Genomic DNA, 21,251 nt, shown 5'->3' with positions numbered 1-21,251 from the left:
ATATCAGCCAAGAACATGGATAACTCTAAGAACCAATCAGGGCCTTGCTAAGACACATGAACATGGCTCTCTGCAGCTGAGTCATGCACACCCATCATAGCAATTACCCCCAACCTGTGCTCTGACAGCTTAATGAGATGGAACACAGAGGATGAACCTCTCTTTGGCTACTTGGCCTTGGCCCCCCATGATCTCAATTGCACCTCAGTTTTGCAAAACATGTTCAGTCTAGGAACTGCTTTCCACTGAGTTTCTCCAAGTTTCCCAGAATTCTCCTTTGAGTCCTAACCAAGTAGATTTGCCTTAATATAAGTTTGGCCCAGAAACAGGCAAAGGACAGGCAGTTTCTTGGTACAGTTCTCTTTCTAGAGTTATACAGAGAGAGAGAGAGAGAGCAGATCGTGCCACAGAAACAGGTGAAGCAAAATAAAAGTGCAATCCTAAACACAAACATCCCGATCCAAACTATAGCACCCCAACTGAGCTGGCTGATCCAGAGTGAAGAGCAAGGAGGCAAAGGCCAGCACCAGTGAGGCACACCAAACTCTGTGGGGATGGAAACTGGGGAACAGGGACGATAAAAGCACGCTGCTTTTCCTGATGCTGGAAGTGGCCACCCACAGGCTACCAGGGATTTTGCAATCTTAAAAAAAAACAATTCAGCATTATAATATCATTATGCTGATATACTGTTGTAATAAGTTTAGCAAGTTCTCTGAATCCCCAAATTTCATTTAAAAACAAAGCAAGCCTCTAGCCTCTTCCCTCATAGAGATATAATGAAAAAAAGCATCTCTCAAGTTGGAAAGTGCTAGAGACTTACTTTTTTTTAAAAAAAATGAAAGCTGAGAATCCAGAGAACCTGCTAAAGCTATCAAAGATTTTTGGTGGGTGTTTATATCACTATACCTATATAAGGGTTGATTTTTTTTAAAAAAAAGATCAAAAACAAAACCAATTGTCTTTAGCAAGTGGTGGCAAAGGACCTAATTCACTGTGTAATTTTGAGGTGCCTCACTTCTGAAATAACAAGAAGCAAAATTCTCTGTATATGAGATAACAAGCACCAATATTCTTTAAAAGTAAAAATATCTCACCTGAAGATGATTCTAGTCTGTCCAATTTGCTAATTAGCCAATCTAAGTTATTAGAAAACTGAGCACAATTATTTCTGTTACCACATATAAGAGCAGCTGAAAGAAAGATTTCAGATCATTAGTCATCTATGGATAGAAATATAAGATTCTGTTATATTTCTTCCAAATACATGCTGATGTTCACGTTGTTACTTACTCATGATGGATGACTAGAGCATTCAGTATGGATAATAATACAGGCCAAGTAGGAACCAAAATTTACTGACATTCGATTACTATATAAAAATATATTAAGCTATTATTCTGAATTCTGACAACAATCAACCTTATTTATAAATATATTTTAAGCGGTTTCAACAATTTCCACTATAGAGTGTTCATGCCGATTCCTTAGCCCAGAAGCGTAGAGCAGGAATGTCAGGAATTTTTGAAATTGTCTTTCCCTTTCCAAGCAAATTTTGAAAATGTGCCTCTTAGAATCAAAGGGTACATAATTCAGACCAGGGCTTTTTTTTCTGGGAAAAGAGGTGGTGGAACTCAATGGGTTGCCCTCGGAGAAAATGGTCACATGTGACCACCAGCCATGTGACCATTTTCAAGAGGTTCCAGAACTTGGTTCCACCACTTTCCAGCTGAAAAAAAGCCCTGATTCAGACTGTACTAAAGTATTGATCAAATGCTGCTTCATCTCCCACTTTAGCTCCTTGACCCTCTAGAGTACTGTTTAGAAAATAAAACCTGAACTAGTTAACATTTTTAAATAAAACCAGCAGATAATATGTGAGAGGGAAAGAATAAATTTGTCTCTCACATTTCTGAGTAGGCAGATTCCACACAGCTGCAGGAGGCTCACAGCTGAATAGTGGCCCTTTAGGTCATCTACTAATTTAAAGGCACCATAAAATAGATAATAATTATTCTCCAACAGCACGCCTCACTAAATGCACAAAAATGGAACGTTTCATTAAAGATAAAAACATCCATGGTAATTGCTGCTTTGCAGTAGCTACTATCTACAACAGCTATTAGGATGACATATTTGTGATATAAAACTTTTAATATAAGGACAATGATAATAATGTCAAGGAAAAGATCACAAAAATCAATGTGGAAACTGGGTGTAAAATGGTAATCTTCCAAATCAGGTGACTGTGATCTGTTCAGGATTTCCTTCTTTCTAAATCTGTTAACAGGAACATTCTTCACTGAACATGCTCCCTTTCCCACTGCTCATCTTTTCCCATAGACACATGAATTACTGGATCTCAGAAAGAAAAACACTTTGCTTTTTCAAATGGGGGAAAAATTATTTGGCTTTCGTGAGCCTATGTCGGCTTAATAAAAGTAGTCATTAAGCCATTTGTTGACCAGGCTCTCTTAAACATTTAAATAGCATGATAAAATTGCCTATATTACATGTGAAAATTAGCAGGATATACTAGTTCTGGCTGAAATGAAGAATTTGAAAAGATATATTCTTTATCTTCATTACAAAGATTCAGAAACAAAAAAGGTTAAATTGGCTTTATGTTTGTGTGTTGTGCTTAAATAAAATCCTGATTATTTTTAATTCACTTTCAAGTACTGAATAAATGAAGTGCATTGAATGTATTTTGATTAAACTGCTGCTTAGTGATTCATACTCCTTATGATACAAGCATATATAAAATAAGTTGGAAGCATTCTGTTTAATACTATTTTATATTTATTTGATGGAATACACTTTACTGTTATTTTTTAAGAGGAGAAATGATCCTGTTTTGTAGTTTAATTTTACAGCTGATAACTCACCTAGCAATTTGTAAAGGAGATTCAAAATTTCTTTCCATGCTGTACCACTTTCCTCTCTGCCAATCCCTGTAAAATGAGTGGTACTATAGTAGACATTTAAGCGATCGATGCAGTTCAAAACCAGTGCCAGCATTCCCTGAAAAGATGTCACACAAGTAAAAATATATTTATATGTCCAATAATGTATTCCTTCACAGTTTTAAATGATTAGTAAAAGAATGATTTAAAATGCATTCAATTTCAAATGCAATACTGAGCTTAAAAATATGAAGTACGATTATGAAGTATCACCACCACAACCCAAATGCACCAGATCACTACTCAAAATGGGGAGATGTTACACAATGTCCATCTTCTTATACTACTTCAGTCTTGTAGGGTTACTTGTGCTTAGTAGTAGCCTGCACATACAAAAGAAGGCAGCTGACAGTGCCATCCTAAGCAGAGTTATAGCTTCTAAGTCAGTTACAGTCAATTAGCTAAAAATGATGTAATTTTGTTTAGGATGGCAATGAGAAGTACTCCCGCATTCCAGTAATGTTAATGTGTATTCTCAATATTGCATCTTTCTAATGAAGAGCACCTGATACAAGGGTGTTAGATTATCTCCCACAAGTACAGCTAACCACCCAGCAGGAGATGGGTAATAATAGCATATCATTGTTTCTGTACATGTCAATATTTATTATACTGTAAATAGTCTCTGTAGAAGGAAACTCAAGTAGTCTCCAAAATATTTTCAAACTCTAAATATTTAAAATAATTAGCAAAATATAGTAAAACTTGAAAAAGTATTAATGTTATTTACAATCTACTTTTCTCACTAACAGTGCAATCCTATGGAGAGTTACTCCAGTCTAAGCCCATTGACTTCAATGGGTTTAGACTGGAGTAACTCTCCATAGGATTGCACTGTTAGACTCAAGGCAGATTATACAGTGTAAGTCAATGTGATCAATAGCTGGCATATTCAATAAACAATGCAATAGGGTTGGGATGGTAGAAATCTGAAAACAAACAGAAATCTGATACAGAAAAGAAACAAAGCATAAGCCATTAAACATGACGTTAAACAATGCAGGAATTTCTCAGGAGTATATTTACATAGACACTACAGAACAGAATAGCTTTCTCACTATTATCTGTGTAGAACATCTAAACCTAAAGTATTACTAATCTATAGTACTGGCAAATTACTCTGAAGATGAGAGTATCAGTGTACCATGATGTCAGAGTTTAATACCTTGTGGTTTGGAAACTGAATTATCTACATTTCAGAACAGATACAGTCTATTTCTATTCATGACTAACGATATCAGATAAGAAGTATTTCAATACTGAAGGTAGAAGCCTAGCTTAAAGAATATTTGCAACCCTATTCTAATTGTGCAAATCTGAAAGTTTGCTTCAAGTTTGGTCATTTCCACTTTTCACTACAGGCAAAGATGAATGACCAAACTGTGGGATCCATATTTATCTGAAGATGGGATCTCTTTTACATTGGTTTGAAAAGAGAGTGATATAGCCCTTGTTCTTCTATACGGTAACCCATTAATGCATTGTTATCTTGTATTCTGGGTGTTTCTTTCAATCATTAGAACTTTGCAAGCATTGCTGGACTTCAAAACAAATATTTATTCAAATGGAGGGTAACTCACAGAAAAGCTGTGCACTGTTGAACACATGAAGCTGCCTCCTACTGAATCAAACCATTATTGGTCCATCAAGGTCAATACTGTCTTCTCATACTGGAAGTGGCTCTCCAGGGTCTCAGGCTGGGTCTCACCTACTACCTGATCCCATTAATTGGAAATGCTGGGGATTGAACCTGGGGCCTTCTGCATATCAAGCAGATGCTCTACCACTGAGTCACAGACATAGCTTAGTAGATTTTGTGCATGTTGGAATGAATGTGCATCAAGGACAAACAGGCTGAAGAACCTAACCTTAAAATGTGCAGAACACCAGAAGGAACTCAGAGGTCCCCTTTCTTTCCCAGGCAAATGAGTTATGTGTTGGTAACTTCTGATGTACCTTGTGAGGAATGCTCTGATTTGCTCCTTTTAGCGAAAGTCATTTCCTGCCAGCTAAGTGGGTTATGTGATAGTAACCTCTGAATTACTTCCTGAAGAAGAGAAAGCTACTTCCCTCTGGGAATTTTCTGCCTGAAGATTAGGGAGAGTGATCCACTTATGAACAAGGTTATTGTAGCCAGAAGCCTCAGAAGAGCAGGAACAACCAGCCAAGCCTGGCAAGCTCATGACAAGAAATAGGTGGTAACTAACCAAAGATGCAGCAGAGGGAGGCTATAAAACTTGGACTTAGAAAAAGACAAGGAGAGACATTTTACAACCAAGACTCTCCAATAAGAGACTCTCCAAAGTGCTTCATCAAAATCCTTCTTTGTATGTATGTAGTAGGCTTACCAGGCCTTCCACTGGCAAGCCTTGTTGCCCACCACTGCTTGAAGTTGTGATGGAAGAAAAAAAATAAAAAAACAGCATCATCAATGTTGCTACATCACTTCCGTGTACAATCCAGAAGTGGCAATGGGTAACTCTAGGAATCAGCAGAAACTCTATGGTTGTATTTGAAATTGACATAGTGACATCAGCAATGTCACCAATGTCTCTCTCACAAACACCCTTGTCCTGCTCCCCAGCCCTTCTGCCAGTGCCAGTTTTGGCCTGGCAACCCTATGAGGTGAATGCGGAGATAGTATAGCATGTGGTTTGCCATGGGAGATCTATCAACATTACTTGGAAACTGCTGACATTACTAGCAGGGCATTCTACTTTTTAAGGACAAGATCCTGCAAAGTACAGAGGGGCCAGGGCCATGGGACAATCACTCCTCGGGCTTGTGCCTGTTCACCCCTAACATTGGAACACAAAGCCTAGAAAAATACTGCATTCAAATAAATTCAAAGTATTCTGGTTTGGTTACATACTGCTCTAAACAGTGAGAAGAGCAGGGGGAAATGAGTACACAAGCCACTTTCAATATTTCTGTGGATGGAAATATCATCTAAACAGAGTATGTTTCTTGCTATAATGAGCCCCTTAACAGTCTATGGAGAGGATTAATTAAAACTGCATATTCAAAGTGTTTCTGTAAGGTGAAATATCAGCTGCCTGTAACTGTCAAACCTCTGTGTCACACAGAAATACAACCCTTGTTCCTTCTAACCTCTTCTTTGAATAGATTTTGTCTATTCTTGAGAGAACGAAGTTTATTCTGTTTATCTTCATGTTCTAGCTCATCTTCTGGAGGCAGAAAATATGTAATCAGATCTTGCAGTGTCTGAAGTACCTCTTCAATAGGCAGAGTGATGGGAGTTGAAGTTCTGTTATTTCCACTAAGAATCAATAGAAAGATAAAAAACCTGTCACTAAAGAAAATGAATAATAATCATGATGATTATAATCAAAACTAAAAATAAAATAAAAAGTTATTTCAGTTCTGAATATAGCTCCTGTTATCTATGGAATGTTTGATATCACTTAGAGTCAAGCTGGACAATCTAAAATGAAGAATTAGCTGACTGGACAACCCAAGTCCTCAGGAGGAGTTTTCACACACACCTGATACAGGTTACCATGAAAGAAACACTACAGGATACAAATAAGGAGGGGAAGAATGACTGATATCAGTTCAATGGAATGATGAGGATTCCTCAAATGGAGTCTGCCTGATGGTTCACTCTCTCTAAAGCATTTCTTCCTCAAAAATATGAACGTTAGAGTTGTTGAAAATCTAATTCTGAGTTATTATTGGTACAGCACCTCAATGTACACAGTGTTTTCCAGCATAACCAAAACACATTGTAACATAGAATAAAGGTGAGCTTTTTAGCCCTGTTAATGATCTCTTAAGACCTGGCTCCAGCCACCTCAAGGCAAAGTAAAGCCACTTAAGAAAAGAAATCCATTTTCCCTCATGATAGGACATCTACTGCCTGATGCTGCAAATAATTAAATGCTGTCTGCAATAACAGATTGACTCCAAAATTAATAAAGTTTAATAAAGTCTGTGTTGAACAACCTCCCTGTCTTTTTGCCTGTCTCTGCACGACAGTTGCCCCCCTCCACTTTCCCAATGGACTGCCATTTTACACTTCAAGGTGAATGGTCTCTGAGCTGGGATGGGTGGGGTGGCTCCAAAGGGACACCAGGTGCCTCCATGATTTTGTGTGGGTCTACTGCCCAAAGGAACAGGTGTCCAGTGGCACCATGGAGGTTCTGGCCCTGGCTAGCTTTCCTCCCCCCTCAGGTTCATGGCAGGTAGCAGAGTGGAATTTGGGATGTAACCCTTGCAGGATACTCCCCTGCAAGGCTGGATGACTCTCCCATTTGCTCTTTGTGGAAGCAGGGATGGATCATGGGAACCTTGCCTGGGTATTGGGATGGTGGCCCCTGAAGCAGGTTCTCCAGTCCCACAGGCCATCATTCCACTCTGTGATGGTCCCACAGGCCATCATTCCACTCTGGGGTTGTCTTCCGGGGACTGGAGCATGGCTCACGAGGTCCGCCCCATGTTCTTATCACATCTTCTTGATGCAGTGTCATGTTTCAATGGAGCCACTGCAAATCAATGGGCATTCATTGCTCCAATCACACCCAGTAGTCCTTCCAGTCTTTCCATTAGTTACCAATGGGCAGTCCCATCAGTTGTTGCAAAACTCACCTCCTGCTTGCTTCTACAGAGCTGCCCCACCATGACCTTGGGGAGCCTCTCCTGAGTGCCGGGTTCTGCTGCCTTTTGGTCCCATTTTTCAAGGAGGGGGAGCATGATTCTCAAAGTGGCAGCAACAGGGGAGGAATTTGCAAGTGGCAGCACTTCAGTTGCCAGTCTGGCTCTTGACAGAAATGGCGGTTGGGCGAGCAAGAGGGTGGATGCCCTGTCTGCACCATGTAACCCCCCCCCAAGGGCAGGGCTCCTCTCAAGGCATGTGCCTCTGTTGGGGAGCAGCAAGCCCAATTGTGGGGGTCTGTCTGCCCTGCCCACCCACTCTCTGCAGGGCAGGGGAGTGCCATTGACAGATGGCAATGGGAGATGCAGCCTGGCCTGCGGACTAGCTATGCCTTCCCCTGCCACTCACTGCACCGTTGTCTGCAGTTGCACTCTGATGGGCAGGTTCTGTGAGCATTGTTGGGGCAACTGAGGAGCATTCTTTCCCAGCTGTGCCCTGCTGCCCCCCCCCCAGCAAGCTGCAGCTCCCACTCTGTCCCCTGGGGGGTGCCACACTCCCTGCCTGCTCCTCAGTCAGGCAACCTCCCCCAGCTGCATGCCCCAGTGCAGGTGCCATGGCCACTGGGATGCATGGTCCCCAATTGCCTGCTCCTTGGCAGGGGGGAAGTAGGGATCGCAGCCTACCCATTGGCTGCACCATTGTTTGCCCTTCACATGCCTGTCAGTGGGGCGGCGCTGCCATTGGCTTGTGATAGTAAGGTTGTCAGGGAGATGCCGTGGTGCTCTCAGCAGCATTTGCACCGTGCATTGCTGGGCTTGGGCACCAGTGTGGCTCTGCTGCAAAAGACCACAGGGAGAAGAAAAGCAGCACCACCGCTACACCCATGCAAAGGCACCGGGTGGGTCCTTTGGATGGGGCTGCCTGACATATTTTCAAATGTACAAGCAGGCCCCAAATAATTGCTTACCAAAGTTTTTCTTTGAGCTCCATAACAATTTCAAACAATTTATTAGGAAGAAAAAGCATGTCTTGCAGAAAGAATCCTAGCAAGAACTTGCCTTGGCTCTGCCCTAAAAAGAAATGTCAAAGTTTTGGCAACTTTTAGCAAAAATGGATTGAAGGGTTAGCCAGGACCTGGATTCTTATATATCCAAGGATAAGTGGGAAGATTATTTTTCACAGCTGTTCAGTGACTGAAAGTCAAAAGACTGATACAGCTGAGATTACTACAACCAATCCAACAGGCTCATCATCTGCTAAATCATCTGCTGGCCCCCTGCTAAATAAAGTCTCTAATATCTACAATTGAGAATAATAAGTTCCCAGGGAGAATTTTATCTCCCCTGGCATGCTTAGGGCTTTTCAAGACTGGTGGGCACCAGTTCTAGCCAACTTATTGACTCATGTAGATAAAACTAGTAAGCTCCTGCAGGAGAGGTCCTCCTCCATCATTGTACCTATCTGGGGAATGAAAAAGACCCAGCTAGTTACTGACAAATAAGTTTACTGGATGTTATAGGTAAACTTTATGCAAGGTACCTTTTATCGAATTTAGAAGATTGGGTGTCTGAAAATGACCTATTGGAACCAGAACAAATTGGATTCAGGACAGGCCATTCAACCTATTGCATTTTATTGCAATATTTTAACAACGAATATGTGAAAGGGCTATCCAGGCAATTGTATTGACCTGAAAGCTGCTTTTGATTCTCCCCCAAGGCAGCACCTATGGAACAAATTAAATAAATAGAAAATTGACAGCAGGCTATTAGATGAAATTAAAGCTCTCCATACTAATGCCACTCTTAAAAGTAAGATTAGGTATTTCCAGTCAATTGTCCAATTCAATTCCAACTTCAAAAGGCGTGTACCAGGATTGTATCCTGGTGTCTTTGTATATGGCTGAATACCTGTCAGGAACACAACATTTTCTGGTTAGGCTTGAAGAGAAAGCCATTTAATTGCTCCTTTATGCCGTTGACACAATACTTGCATCCCATTCACAAGTTGGCTTTAGAAAGCTTTTAAAAAAGTTTAGCCTCTATTGTAAAAATAATTTATTGAAAGTCAATTATGATAAAACTAAGATAATAGTTTTTAGTAAAAGATCCCATTTACATAAATGGATGATTGATGGGAAGCTGTTAGAACAAGTATCCTCTTTTAGATATCTTGAGGTAATTTTTCATAGCTCTGGCTCCTGGCCAGTGCATATTGAGCATGCAAAGAGGAAATTCAAAACGGCTATACTCAGTATCCTTAGATTCTACAGAACACAGGAAGTCTGTATGGTACCTCCACTGCTAGAAATGTATAGGATGAAGGTATTGCAGCAGATACATTATGGAGCTCCAGTTTGGGGGACTGGTAACTTACAACCATTGGAGGCCATTCAGAATAAATTTACTTGTATGTTATTAGGAGTCCCTAATTCAACACCTGCAGTCATAACTAGATTGGAATTGGCTTTATTGCCAATATCTGTCTTAGCCCATATTGACCTTAGCTGGTCTTATTGGTTGAAGATTCAGTTTGGGTTAAGTTCATGTTTCTTAACCACGGCCTATAAGGAAGGGAAAAGTAATCCGTGGTGGAGTTATATATTGAATTTGGTAGCCAAACTCAGACTTTCAGAAGAACATTTAAGAGGGCTTCTTTGTGGTAAAGCAATTAAAAAAACAAAGACTACTAGATATAAGTATTCAAATTGATGCTCTACTTCTCAGTACTTTGAGAATAGCTCCCCTTAAAAGCAACTTGCACCTTCTCCTTTAACTCTTCCATCCTCTCTTTCCAATTTACTTAATCTTGAGCATAGGAAATTCTGAATTCTATTAAGGATCTAGGTCATGTGGTTTCTTATTGCCTAAGATTTGCATTAGAACGTGAAAGATATCTTGGGAATATTGTATTACAACATCCAGGGAGACGGGATAATGACAGACTAATTATATTACTTGCTGACAACTTAAATGGATAAAGATGCAAAGTTTGTTGCAAGGCTGATAAAAGCCTTACCCAAACCATCCACTGGTATTATGGCTGATGGATAAATTTATGTATGTTGTTGACTATCTGACTGAATTGCTTAAATTAATGTTGGTTTTAACTTAAATTGTTGTTGTGATCCTAAGGATTGTCTATAAATCGTAAGGTATACTAGAGTTTTTTATTGTGATTGTGATTCTTAAATTAACTTTAATGTTGTTGGTGCTAATCACACAATAAAGTTTATATGACAATGAAATTCAGCAATCTCACACTGTAATCTGCCTTTGAAGTTTCTTTGTTTGAGGACAATCACTTTTTGGTCAGCAATGGAATGTCCTGGAAAATTAAAATGTTCTTCCACTGGTTTTTGAGTGTTGTGATTCTTAATCTCAGATTTAAATCTGTTTATTCTTTTGCATAGAGACTGACCTATTTGTTCAGTATAGAGAGTGGAAAGGCATTGCTGACACTTGATAGCATATATAACATCGGAAGATGAACAAGTGAATGAACCTGAGATGGTATAACTGTTGTTGTTAGGTCCACTGATTGTCAGAGTGAATATGTGGACAGGATTCCAGGGTATATGCTTTCATGAGTCAAAGCTCCATTCATCTTATTGGCGTTTAAGGTTCTACTAGACTTGAGTCTTGCTCTTCTACTGCAGACCAACACAGTTACCCATATGAAAGTTAATTTTAACTGGTGTGTTATAAAGAACATTGTACAGAATTCTTCAAAATAATACAAGTAAGGCTGCAATGCTACAATACTGGAACCTAATTCCAGCTGTAAATATTGTTAGGATCAGACTGTAAATTTTCTTTTATACTGGAATAGAATAACCAAAAATCATAGAGCTGGGTAATATACTGCACCTTATAAACTGACTGAATAATCTTGTTGTGTTGCGAATGATTCGAGCAGCCTGGGATTCTTCATGTTGACATCTTTGTAATGTGAGACCATCATCCATATGTCCTTCTTGATGCAATATAACCTACAAACAATAGCCACAATAATACTTTAGAAACAATTTGTCATTCATCCTTTCAAGTACTAAGCACTACGCCACAGTCAAGTTTCTAGACAATGCAATTTATTTGTGCTTTGCTATTTTATTCAGATCAGATAATACATCCAAACTAAACATCTCATAACAACTTAGAATGCCTACTTTAGAAAACTGTAAGAGATGAAGAATTGGGGGCTGGGGGAGCTGTAAATTTTCTGCCCCTGTGTCTCTCAGCTAAGTATTCAGTAGCATGGTGCATATGCATGTAGTCTACTCATTAGCTAGAATTTTCTGAGGATTTTCATGGATTGAGCCAAGTAATCCTACCACTTGGGTTGTGACAAATGCCAGGAAAACAAGTAGAGGTATCCTGTCAATGAGCAGCAAGCTAGGGTGGTAGGGGTCAGTCAGATTGCATTCGAGATGCCACACCCATCGTCATGTGGCCAAGAGTATCTGTGCATACATAACTTCAAGTTTTAGGCTGCTAAATATTACCATTTATTTCTTCAAAATGAATTTTTGATACATTCTACCATATTGAAATCTAAAACAAAGACAGTGAATGTATTCAACACATATTAAATAGAAATGCTCTCTCAAACCCATATGACACTCTTGTGATAGTACAATTATTTGTATCTCTAATCTCAGTGAATTTTCCTTAGAAAACAACATATCCTTATTTTACCTTCCTTTTCAGTGGTCCCAAGCGCACTGTTTTAGCATCCTGTGCTTTGTAAGTCAGCCACAGAGTGCTGGCTACATGCTGCACAAAGCAAATGGAATCACCATACTTTATTTCAGGAACGCCCATGCCATCAATATCACGCTTATGAGCAGAATCCAGTTTTTCCTTTATTCCATAGAATTACAAAAGAGAAAATAATATTAACTCAATACCAATAGCATATATCACAAAATGGGAAACCAAAAATAATCCACAAACAGATATCTCCCCCCCTCCTCAAGAGGCAAAAGGCAGTTTCAGTGTCATTAGAGACTAATACTTCTGGGTAAACATATATAGGAATTAAGCTGTTAGGATGTGAACCAGAATTTTATGGAACACTTAACATTCTGCGCATTTTAAAGACGCAATTTACAAAAAGATTGCTGTGCTCAGTCCCATTAAAGTCACTGAAATATAAGTATTTCTCTGCCCTTTAGTTTCCCCTGGTCTAAGGTAATCAACATTTAAATTTTTGAAAAAGTAAAATACACAAGAAGTATAGTTAACAATATTAATTCCCTTTTTCACTTCAGTAAATTACAGCTGTAATATTTCATTGTCAATTTCAGTCTAAATAACACCATAAGTCCAACATGAAATAAAATTTCAATATAGTCCTTGGGGATGCCGTTACAGTGTCAAGACCACAAGAAAATTATACCATATCAATCTGATGATCACTCTATGAAATTAAATGTATTTCAATGAACATTAGCAATAAAGACAACAACATTAAGAATACTTACAAAGATTACAAAACTCTAGGTCAAATTAAGTGGATGTGGAATGTTTTCATTGTAACATTGCAATGTAACATCAATAATGTTTCTCACTGAGTCTCAAGGTGAATTACACAATGAAAGACAATTATGATCAATGACTGGGATATCCAATGAATAATACAATTGGGTTTGGATTTCAGAAATCTGAAAACCTAGCTAAAACCAAGTATAAGCATACTTAAACATGACAACTTAAACTATGCAGAAATTTACATAGTAGAAACATACCTACAGGAACAGACACTACATAGTAATATAGTTTATAGCTCCTATTCCTTTACCAAAGCATTTTTTCTGAAACATTTCCTTACAGTACAGCCTTCCTACCTTTTTAAAAAAGCCCTTATGAATAATTCAGTTTTGCATAGTTTGCAAAAAGCCAGGAGAGTGGGGGTTCTCCTAACTCCATTCCATAAGGTGGGGGCCACTACAGAGAATGTGTGTCCATTGGCAAACATTGATTTTGCCCATTAGGAGGGTGGCACCTGAAGAACACCCTGTTCAGAAGAGCGAAGCTGCTGTGGCAGAGCATAGGAAGAGAGATGATCCTGCAAATATGAGGGACCAAGACCATGAAGGGCTTTGTATGTGACAGCGAACACCTTGATCTGAGCTCAGTAACTGATTGGCAGCCAAAGGAGTGACTGCAGAATGGGAGTAATATGCATGCTCCACCTAGGTCCCAATAATAACTGAGCTGCAGTGTTCAGCACCATCTGGAGTTTCTGGGTTGACTCTGAGCGGAGATGTATGTGGAGTGCATTACAGCAGTCTAAACTGTGGTGTGGATCCAGATAGTGAGATCAGCCATGTCAAGGTAAGGGTCCATCTTCTGGGCTAGATTGAGTTGAGTTGGAAGATGACTTTTTTGCAGCTATATGTACTTGCTTCTCTAGCAGCAATGCTGGATCCAGTATAACCTCTAGGCTCTCAACCAAGTTAGGGTGCCCATGTTCTTGGGGGACCCCCCAACTATGAAGAAAGATATTACTTTGTAAACTAAACAAAAGAAAAAGAAAAACACTAAAAGGCCTACAAGAGACTGAATGTTGACAGCAGCTAAGAGTCAATTAAAGGCATTGGTGGTATGTGGTGGTGTGTATGGACCAAATACACCAAATGTTATAAACTTCCAAGTATTTCAAGAGGTTATTCCACAGAGGGGAGAGGGAATTTACAATTTGTTTTATCCCTCAATGATTCTTTATGGGACTACAATTTGTTTGGTCCTTAATGCTGCATGTTCATTCCATTTAAATCATGAGAGTCATGTAAAGAAAAAAGCCCAACAAAATAAAAGTCTTACAGTTATATATTGCTACGCACAATTCAAAGTACTGGTACTTACTTTTAAAGCCTCCAAAGGACTGCCTGCTCCCTTACATACTTATCTGAATATTGATACCAACTTTGCAGGCCCTCTTATTGGTATCTCCTTTCTCAGATGTGATCTGGCTGGCCATAAGAGATGGTCTTCTCTGTGGTAGTACCTCACCCATGGAATGTTTTCCCTGTGCTATTCATCTGGGGCTTTTTTTTACTGCACACATGCAAAGATGTGGTTATATCCCAATTTATTTTATCAATTATGATTTTTTTAGAAAAACATTTTTTATTTTATTCCCATTTTTCCTAATTTCTTCTAGTAATTTAACACGTATATTATGTTTATTGCTGCTTTTTATTGCTGTGTTTTTAATGTCACATTTAATTGTAGTTTATGATAGTTTCAAGTATGCTATAATTGCTTAAGAACTTTTTTTTATCAGGCAAGTACAGAAATATTTTAAATAATTGAATAATGAATGAACAAGAAGTGGGCTTCTGCATGCACAGCCAAAATGGCTGCTGACATATATGAGGATGTGCATCTATCCACATCATAATAATTAGGTCCCAGTGAAGTGGTTCTATAGGTGCACATTTCTATCCAGAGCTATCAGTTGTTACATATGAGTTATGCATTATTACAGTTGGATCTGAACCTATATTTCATTTTTTTTGCCTGTCAGTTTATTCATCAGTTTTTATTGTATAATATTTTGTAAGAAAACAAGTTCTTTATAAAAGTAATGGGCACTATCCAATGGGCACTATCAAGAGGGAAGTGCAGGTGAGGGATACTGAACTTTCCCTTCAACTATACCATAGTCTGTCTCAAACAAATTAATTTTTTACTAATTGTAATCCAGTATTAGGAGAAGAGCACCTGGAGGGAGGAGCTACAGGGAGAATTCCAGCATCAGATGCAAATAAGGACTTCAACAGCACATCCCTTTTACCCTTTAGGGAGCCCCCTAATAAATATTTTCTAAGTATTTGTGTGATTGAATTTATATAGACCCACTATCTTTAAAAAAAATTGATACAGAAAAATAAGGATATGCCAAAATACATTTGAGGAGCCACTTTTTTTTTTAAATGCAGCAACAGAGTAATGCCACCTGGCATTGACCAGGGCCAGGGCTTTTTCAGTCCTGGCCCCAGCCTGGTGGAATGCTCTGTCCAATGAGACCAGGGCCCTGCGAGATTTGTTAGCTTTTTGCCAGGCCTGTAAGACAGTACAATCATATATATGTTATACAAACAAATCCTTGTGGTCCGTATAATCTTTCACTTTCCTTTAAATTGCAACATGCAAAAAGTCTTGTATAAGCAGAAGCCCATGGATAGAGAATCGTGGAAGATGTTCTGACATTCCCAGTCCTAAATTTCAAGATAAATCCAACAATGCCGACGGGGGTGTGCAGGCAATTGTCATTAACCCGTTTCGTGAGAAAAAAACTCACTTCATCTTGGGCATGAAACAATTCAGACTGGATACACTGTAAGCATAGAGATGTAATAAACAATTATACAGCCATTATTAAGCAATTGCAAGTTACAACGTATAAACAATACACTGAGTTTTACTTACAGAGTATTGCAAAATCCAAGCTCATTCTCTAAGGGCTCGAGACAAAGGTGGTGTTAACGGACTGATAATGATTAAACAACAACTGTGTATATAGCTCAATTTGGGGCCGAATCATACAATGTGCCAATTAATTGCAGCTGGAAGATACTGGGTCATGCAACAACTTACAGCCCAAAGTGCCAATTCTCATAAAAAGCAAGAGTAAACAATCTCCATATTGAGCCCATATGGTGTCAGGGTATTAAGTTGAAAGATCCACTTGGATTCTAACTGCATAAGTGTTTTACTTGTATCCGCTGCATGCGGGTGATCCAAATGTTCAATAACTGAAACCTTGAAATCATGATACGGGTGTTTACATTGGTGAAAGTGTCCCACCAGAGGCGCTTCTATCACTCCATTCCTAATCCTTGATAAATGCTCTTGGATTCTTATCCTGAGGGGGCGGGTGGTACTGCCTATGTAGAGCAGGGGACATTGACATTGTATAATGTACACGACGTTTGTTGATTTACAATTTGTAAATTTACTCCTGGGAAAGGGGCGGGTCGTTAATATCCAATCCAGTCCCACCATATGCCCACACACGTTGCAATTGCCACAGGCAAAATGGCCTGTAGGCATATTGGTGCGTGGAGGGGTAGCAGAAAATTCGGACCTTATGACAATATCGCGAATGGACCTGGTCCGCCTGAAGCCGACCGCCAATCCCGAGGTACAGCCACGAACGTCAGATAAAAGATGCCAATGCTGCCTTATAATGGAAGTGATCCTAGGAGCTAGAGGGGTATAGTTCAGTCCCCATTTGATCCTATCATCCACACTCCTTCCTCTGGGGGTCAACAAACCTCCCCTTTCAATTACATCTGAACGGGCACTCGCCCTTTCAATTATCTGTCTAGGGTAGCCTCTCGCTGCGAAGTTCTCCCCCAGTTCCCTACGTCCGATCTCATAAAAATATGGGTTAGTGGAATTGCGTTTTATCCTCAAGAATTGGCCTAAGGGAATATTGTCCCGTAAGTTACGTGGATGAAAGGATCGGTAGTGGAGATAAGAGCAGCGGTCCATGTGTTTCTTAAAGGGACGCACTGCCAATCTGTTGTTTTTTTCTCTGTAGATAGTCACATCTAGATAGTCTATACTGTCTGTACTACCGGTCCAAGTGAATTGAATTGCTGGATGCCAGGAATTGACCCATTTACCTAACTCCTCAGCACACCCTTCTTGTCTTAGCACAATAATGACGTCATCTATGTACTGCCTGTAGCAAAGGATCTGATCTTTGAAAGGATTATTGCCCTCATTAAATATCCTAATTGGCACTTTGGGCTGTAAGTTGTTGCATGACCCAGTATCTTCCAGCTGCAATTAATTGGCACATTGTATGATTCGGCCCCAAATTGAGCTATATACACAGTTGTTGTTTAATCATTATCAGTCCGTTAACACCACCTTTGTCTCGAGCCCTTAGAGAATGAGCTTGGATTTTGCAATACTCTGTAAGTAAAACTCAGTGTATTGTTTATACGTTGTAACTTGCAATTGCTTAATAATGGCTGTATAATTGTTTATTACATCTCTATGCTTACAGTGTATCCAGTCTGAATTGTTTCATGCCCAAGATGAAGTGAGTTTTTTTTCTCACGAAACGGGTTAATGACAATTGCCTGCACACCCCCGTCGGCATTGTTGGATTTATCTTGAAATTTAGGACTGGGAATGTCAGAACATCTTCCACGATTCTCTATCCATGGGCTTCTGCTTATACAAGACTTTTTGCATGTTGCAATTTAAAGGAAAGTGAAAGATTATACGGACCACAAGGATTTGTTTGTATAACATATATATGATTGTACTGTGTATTTTTGTTGTGTATAATTGAGAATTACATACTTGAACACATTGCACTTTTATGTGATTAGAAATATATCTATATTTGCAATAGTGGTTTCCTGGCATTGTGTGTTTTCGTTGCTATAGCTGTTCCAGGACCGCCCGTGGTTTTCCAGGCCTGTAAGACAGAGCTGTTCAGCCAGGCATATGGTTGATGCAAGGAGGAGCCCTCTAGCTGGGGGAGTACAACATATGCCCTCACTACTAGTGACACCTCCATCTCTCATATTTCCCTGCCAAAATGCTCCGGAGATGGCTAAAAAGGTTGATCGTCTAGATTATGTGCCGCTGTGTTTACATACATGCACACACACACACACACACACACAGATAGACATAGATATAGATATGTATGTATGTATGTATGTATGCATGTATGTATTTTAATCTGTGTATTTAAAGTGTTTTATGGTTTTAAATTGTATATACTGTGAAATATGATTTTAAACTTGGCTGTAATCCGCCCTGAGCCTGCTGATGTGGGGAGAGCGGGATATAAATAAATAAATAAATAAATAAATAAACGTAACAGAGTAATACATTCTGGAAAGTATTGTGTTACCTTTGATGCTCTGAAACAAAAGGAAGTGGATTTAGTATCAGCCTTTTCTCTGTCTAACAAGACAAGGCCTTGGTCTTCTGTCAGGGCTAAAAATTGTCCTGTTGTAATATGTCGCAGGCGAAAAGGTTGTCCCCAGCGAATATTACTCCCACTCCAGCTTTAAAAAAAAGGGAAAATGATAACCGTATTGTTTACATAGAGGACACTGAAATCATTTAACTAAGAGTACCATCAAAGATTGGTATATGAAGGCATCTGGAGAATCCCATGGTCCAGCGTAGAACTCACCACCAGAGAGCCATGAGCTACTTGCTCCCATCACAAAATGGAAGGTTGTCATAGAGGCCCATGAGATGATCTCCCTTTCTGCTTAGGTTGGCACACAGAGACATTGGACCATTGCTTTCACATGATGGAGTTCCATTCCTCTGCCTGTCCCAGATAGAGCTGCCAGGCCTGGCCCAGCAACCAGCAGAAGACTGAAGGTGTAGAGCTATGGGAGGCAGCCAATGGTGATGGCATAATGTCAATTTCAGAAAAAAAACCCAGAGTGGCATCACGCCTCTCTAGGAATTGCCAAAATCTCTATGGTAAAACCATGGACATTTTGGAGAGTCTAGAAAGGACTGGTATCAATTGTAGGGGAAACCTGAAGTTTCAAATTATTTCTAGAAAGGTATGGAGCCACTTCTGGGTTTTCCCTGGAGGTGACATTATGTCATTGGCCCAACATCCATTTTCTAAAAAATTTCTCCTGACACCATGAAACAAGAAGCAGGGATAGAGGATCCTCTACCCATGCTAGAAGACAGGCAACAATAATCCTAGATCCTCTCCAAGCAGAACATAGGAGATTGACCTGCATTCCCCTGCAACATCAAGGCACTTCTGGAGAGATCTACCATTTCCTTATGGAAGGAAAGATGAAGGCAACACAGCAAAACTTCCTTGCACTTTGTTTAGCCTTTCTGGCACTGACATGATTTTTATAGGAGTACAAAACAGTAATACTTCTTTCCAGGAGAGCACATGTGGGGATGGTGCACTTAGTGAGGAAACCACTGGAATGTATTTTGCCAAGACTTTCCAAAATCTAGAGTTAGCCCTGCCTTTAGGGTGTGATTTGATCCCAACAACTCACTTTTAGACTCCATTAATTTCCATGAGAAAGAATTGAAACCACTCACAACTTCCATTGAAATAAAAGACCCCAAATTGCTCAGAAATCTAAATACATTACTATTTTTTATCTTTTTAGCCTTTTAGTATTATTATTCTCATGTATTAGTAACACTGTCAGTTCAAGACATTTTGCCACTGAACCTCTGCCTCTGCCTCCATCACCACCGTCTCCAGCTGGAAAACCTAATATTCCTTCTCACTCTTCTAAAACCAGTCCAGGAAGCCAAAAATGTCCTATAGAATTCCTGGACTCCTGCAAGATTCCTTCTCACATAGAGTTCAGCTATCAATTTGGATGCTTTGTCAATGTTGCCAATTACCAGTTGCTTAGCTCTATCCCTGCTTCTTCTCTTACAAGAAGAATCTTATGAGAGTATTGGAGGTTCCTATAAGACATGCTTGGTTTGCACACTGTTTTTTTTTTTAAACAGCCTGTGGGAGGAGGGCAGAAGGAAGAAATCCTCTGTCTGGAAGCAAAAGCTGTCAAGATACGTGAGTAGGAATACTGCTGACTTGAAACAGGTACAAACAAACAAACAAAAAGAATTGTGAGGTTTGAGGTTCGTTCCGTTTCACAAATCCTGAACTTTGATGAAAATGATCCGGGTTCGTGACCCGGTACATAGTTCATCAGAGCCCAGAACGGCCCCCTTCAGACTCAGAGCCCAAACTCACAGGGAGTTTTGTGAAGTTTGGTAAAATTGCAATACAGATCTCTGAATTTTAGATCCCCAAAGCCAGCACCCCCAAGAAAGTCCCATTTGATAGAATTGGAGCCATCATTGCCAATTGACTTATGGCTCCCTTTGAAGTGATAGACACCCAGACATGGGTAACGTCAGTGGCCACCCCCTCCCTGTGGGCTCGGGGAGGTGGTTGGCCGCCTCCCTTCTCAGAAGTGGGCAGTTTGGCCGCCAGCTGGCAGCACCCCCCCCCATGGCTGCCCGCCCCAACGGGCAGCCACCATCAGGCACAGCAGATGGGTGTTGGTAGCCACCCCCTCCTCACAGGCTCAGGGAGGCAGTCAGCTGCCTCCTTTCTCAAGGGTGGGGGTTTGGCCACCAGCTTGCAGCACCCTCCCTGTGCCCGCCCGTATACCCCAACAGGTAGTCACTGTCAGGCACGGGTGATGGATGATCTCGGTGGCCGCTTCCTCCTCCCTGTGGTTGTGGAGGATAAGACTAAGTCCCCCAGATGGAGCCCGAGTCCCATGGATGGTGTGGGGGTACCCCCCGGGACTGGAAAAAGACTGATTGATACCCATCCCAAGTGCTGAGGAGTGTTGAGTGACTGGCCACCGACAAAATTCACCTCCTGGACGTGGCAGTACTGACGGACACCTCTCCCTCCTTGGGGGGAGGGTATTCAAAGTCCCCTTGTGGGGACGGAAGGGATGCCTCCCCCTCTTTGGGGGGAGGCTATGTTAAGTCCCGCTGGCAGGGTTCAGGGGGTTCCCACAGCTTATGATCTCAACAGCGTGAGGCCCCTCTGCCCTAGAAGACGTGGCGGCTGACTAAATAAAACCCACCCAAACCTCTGCAGCACACAATTATTATCACAGTATTTTTATCACATTGTTGCATATATTCATGTTA

General features: G+C 40.3%; 1 protein-coding gene across 1 annotated transcript in view; it reads right to left on the bottom strand.

Moving 5' to 3' along the window:
• Positions 1-21,251, bottom strand: part of RYR3 (ryanodine receptor 3) — a 479,585-nt gene that overhangs the window by 384,586 nt on the left and 73,748 nt on the right. Inside the window, exons 10-16 of the mRNA XM_054969918.1 lie at positions 18,475-18,631; positions 14,451-14,459; positions 12,279-12,443; positions 11,451-11,572; positions 6,078-6,246; positions 2,889-3,024; positions 1,098-1,193 (exon numbers count right to left, since the gene is read on the bottom strand). Coding sequence (XP_054825893.1) covers positions 1,098-1,193; positions 2,889-3,024; positions 6,078-6,246; positions 11,451-11,572; positions 12,279-12,443; positions 14,451-14,459; positions 18,475-18,631 — 854 coding nt within the window. The remainder of the gene's footprint in view (positions 1-1,097; positions 1,194-2,888; positions 3,025-6,077; positions 6,247-11,450; positions 11,573-12,278; positions 12,444-14,450; positions 14,460-18,474; positions 18,632-21,251) is intronic.

The sequence above is a fragment of the Eublepharis macularius genome, chromosome 2 (assembly GCF_028583425.1).
Source record: "Eublepharis macularius isolate TG4126 chromosome 2, MPM_Emac_v1.0, whole genome shotgun sequence".
NCBI classification, from domain to species: domain Eukaryota; kingdom Metazoa; phylum Chordata; class Lepidosauria; order Squamata; family Eublepharidae; genus Eublepharis; species Eublepharis macularius.
Note: the sequence above shows the minus strand (reverse complement) of the source record. Positions and strands in the feature narration are given on the sequence as shown.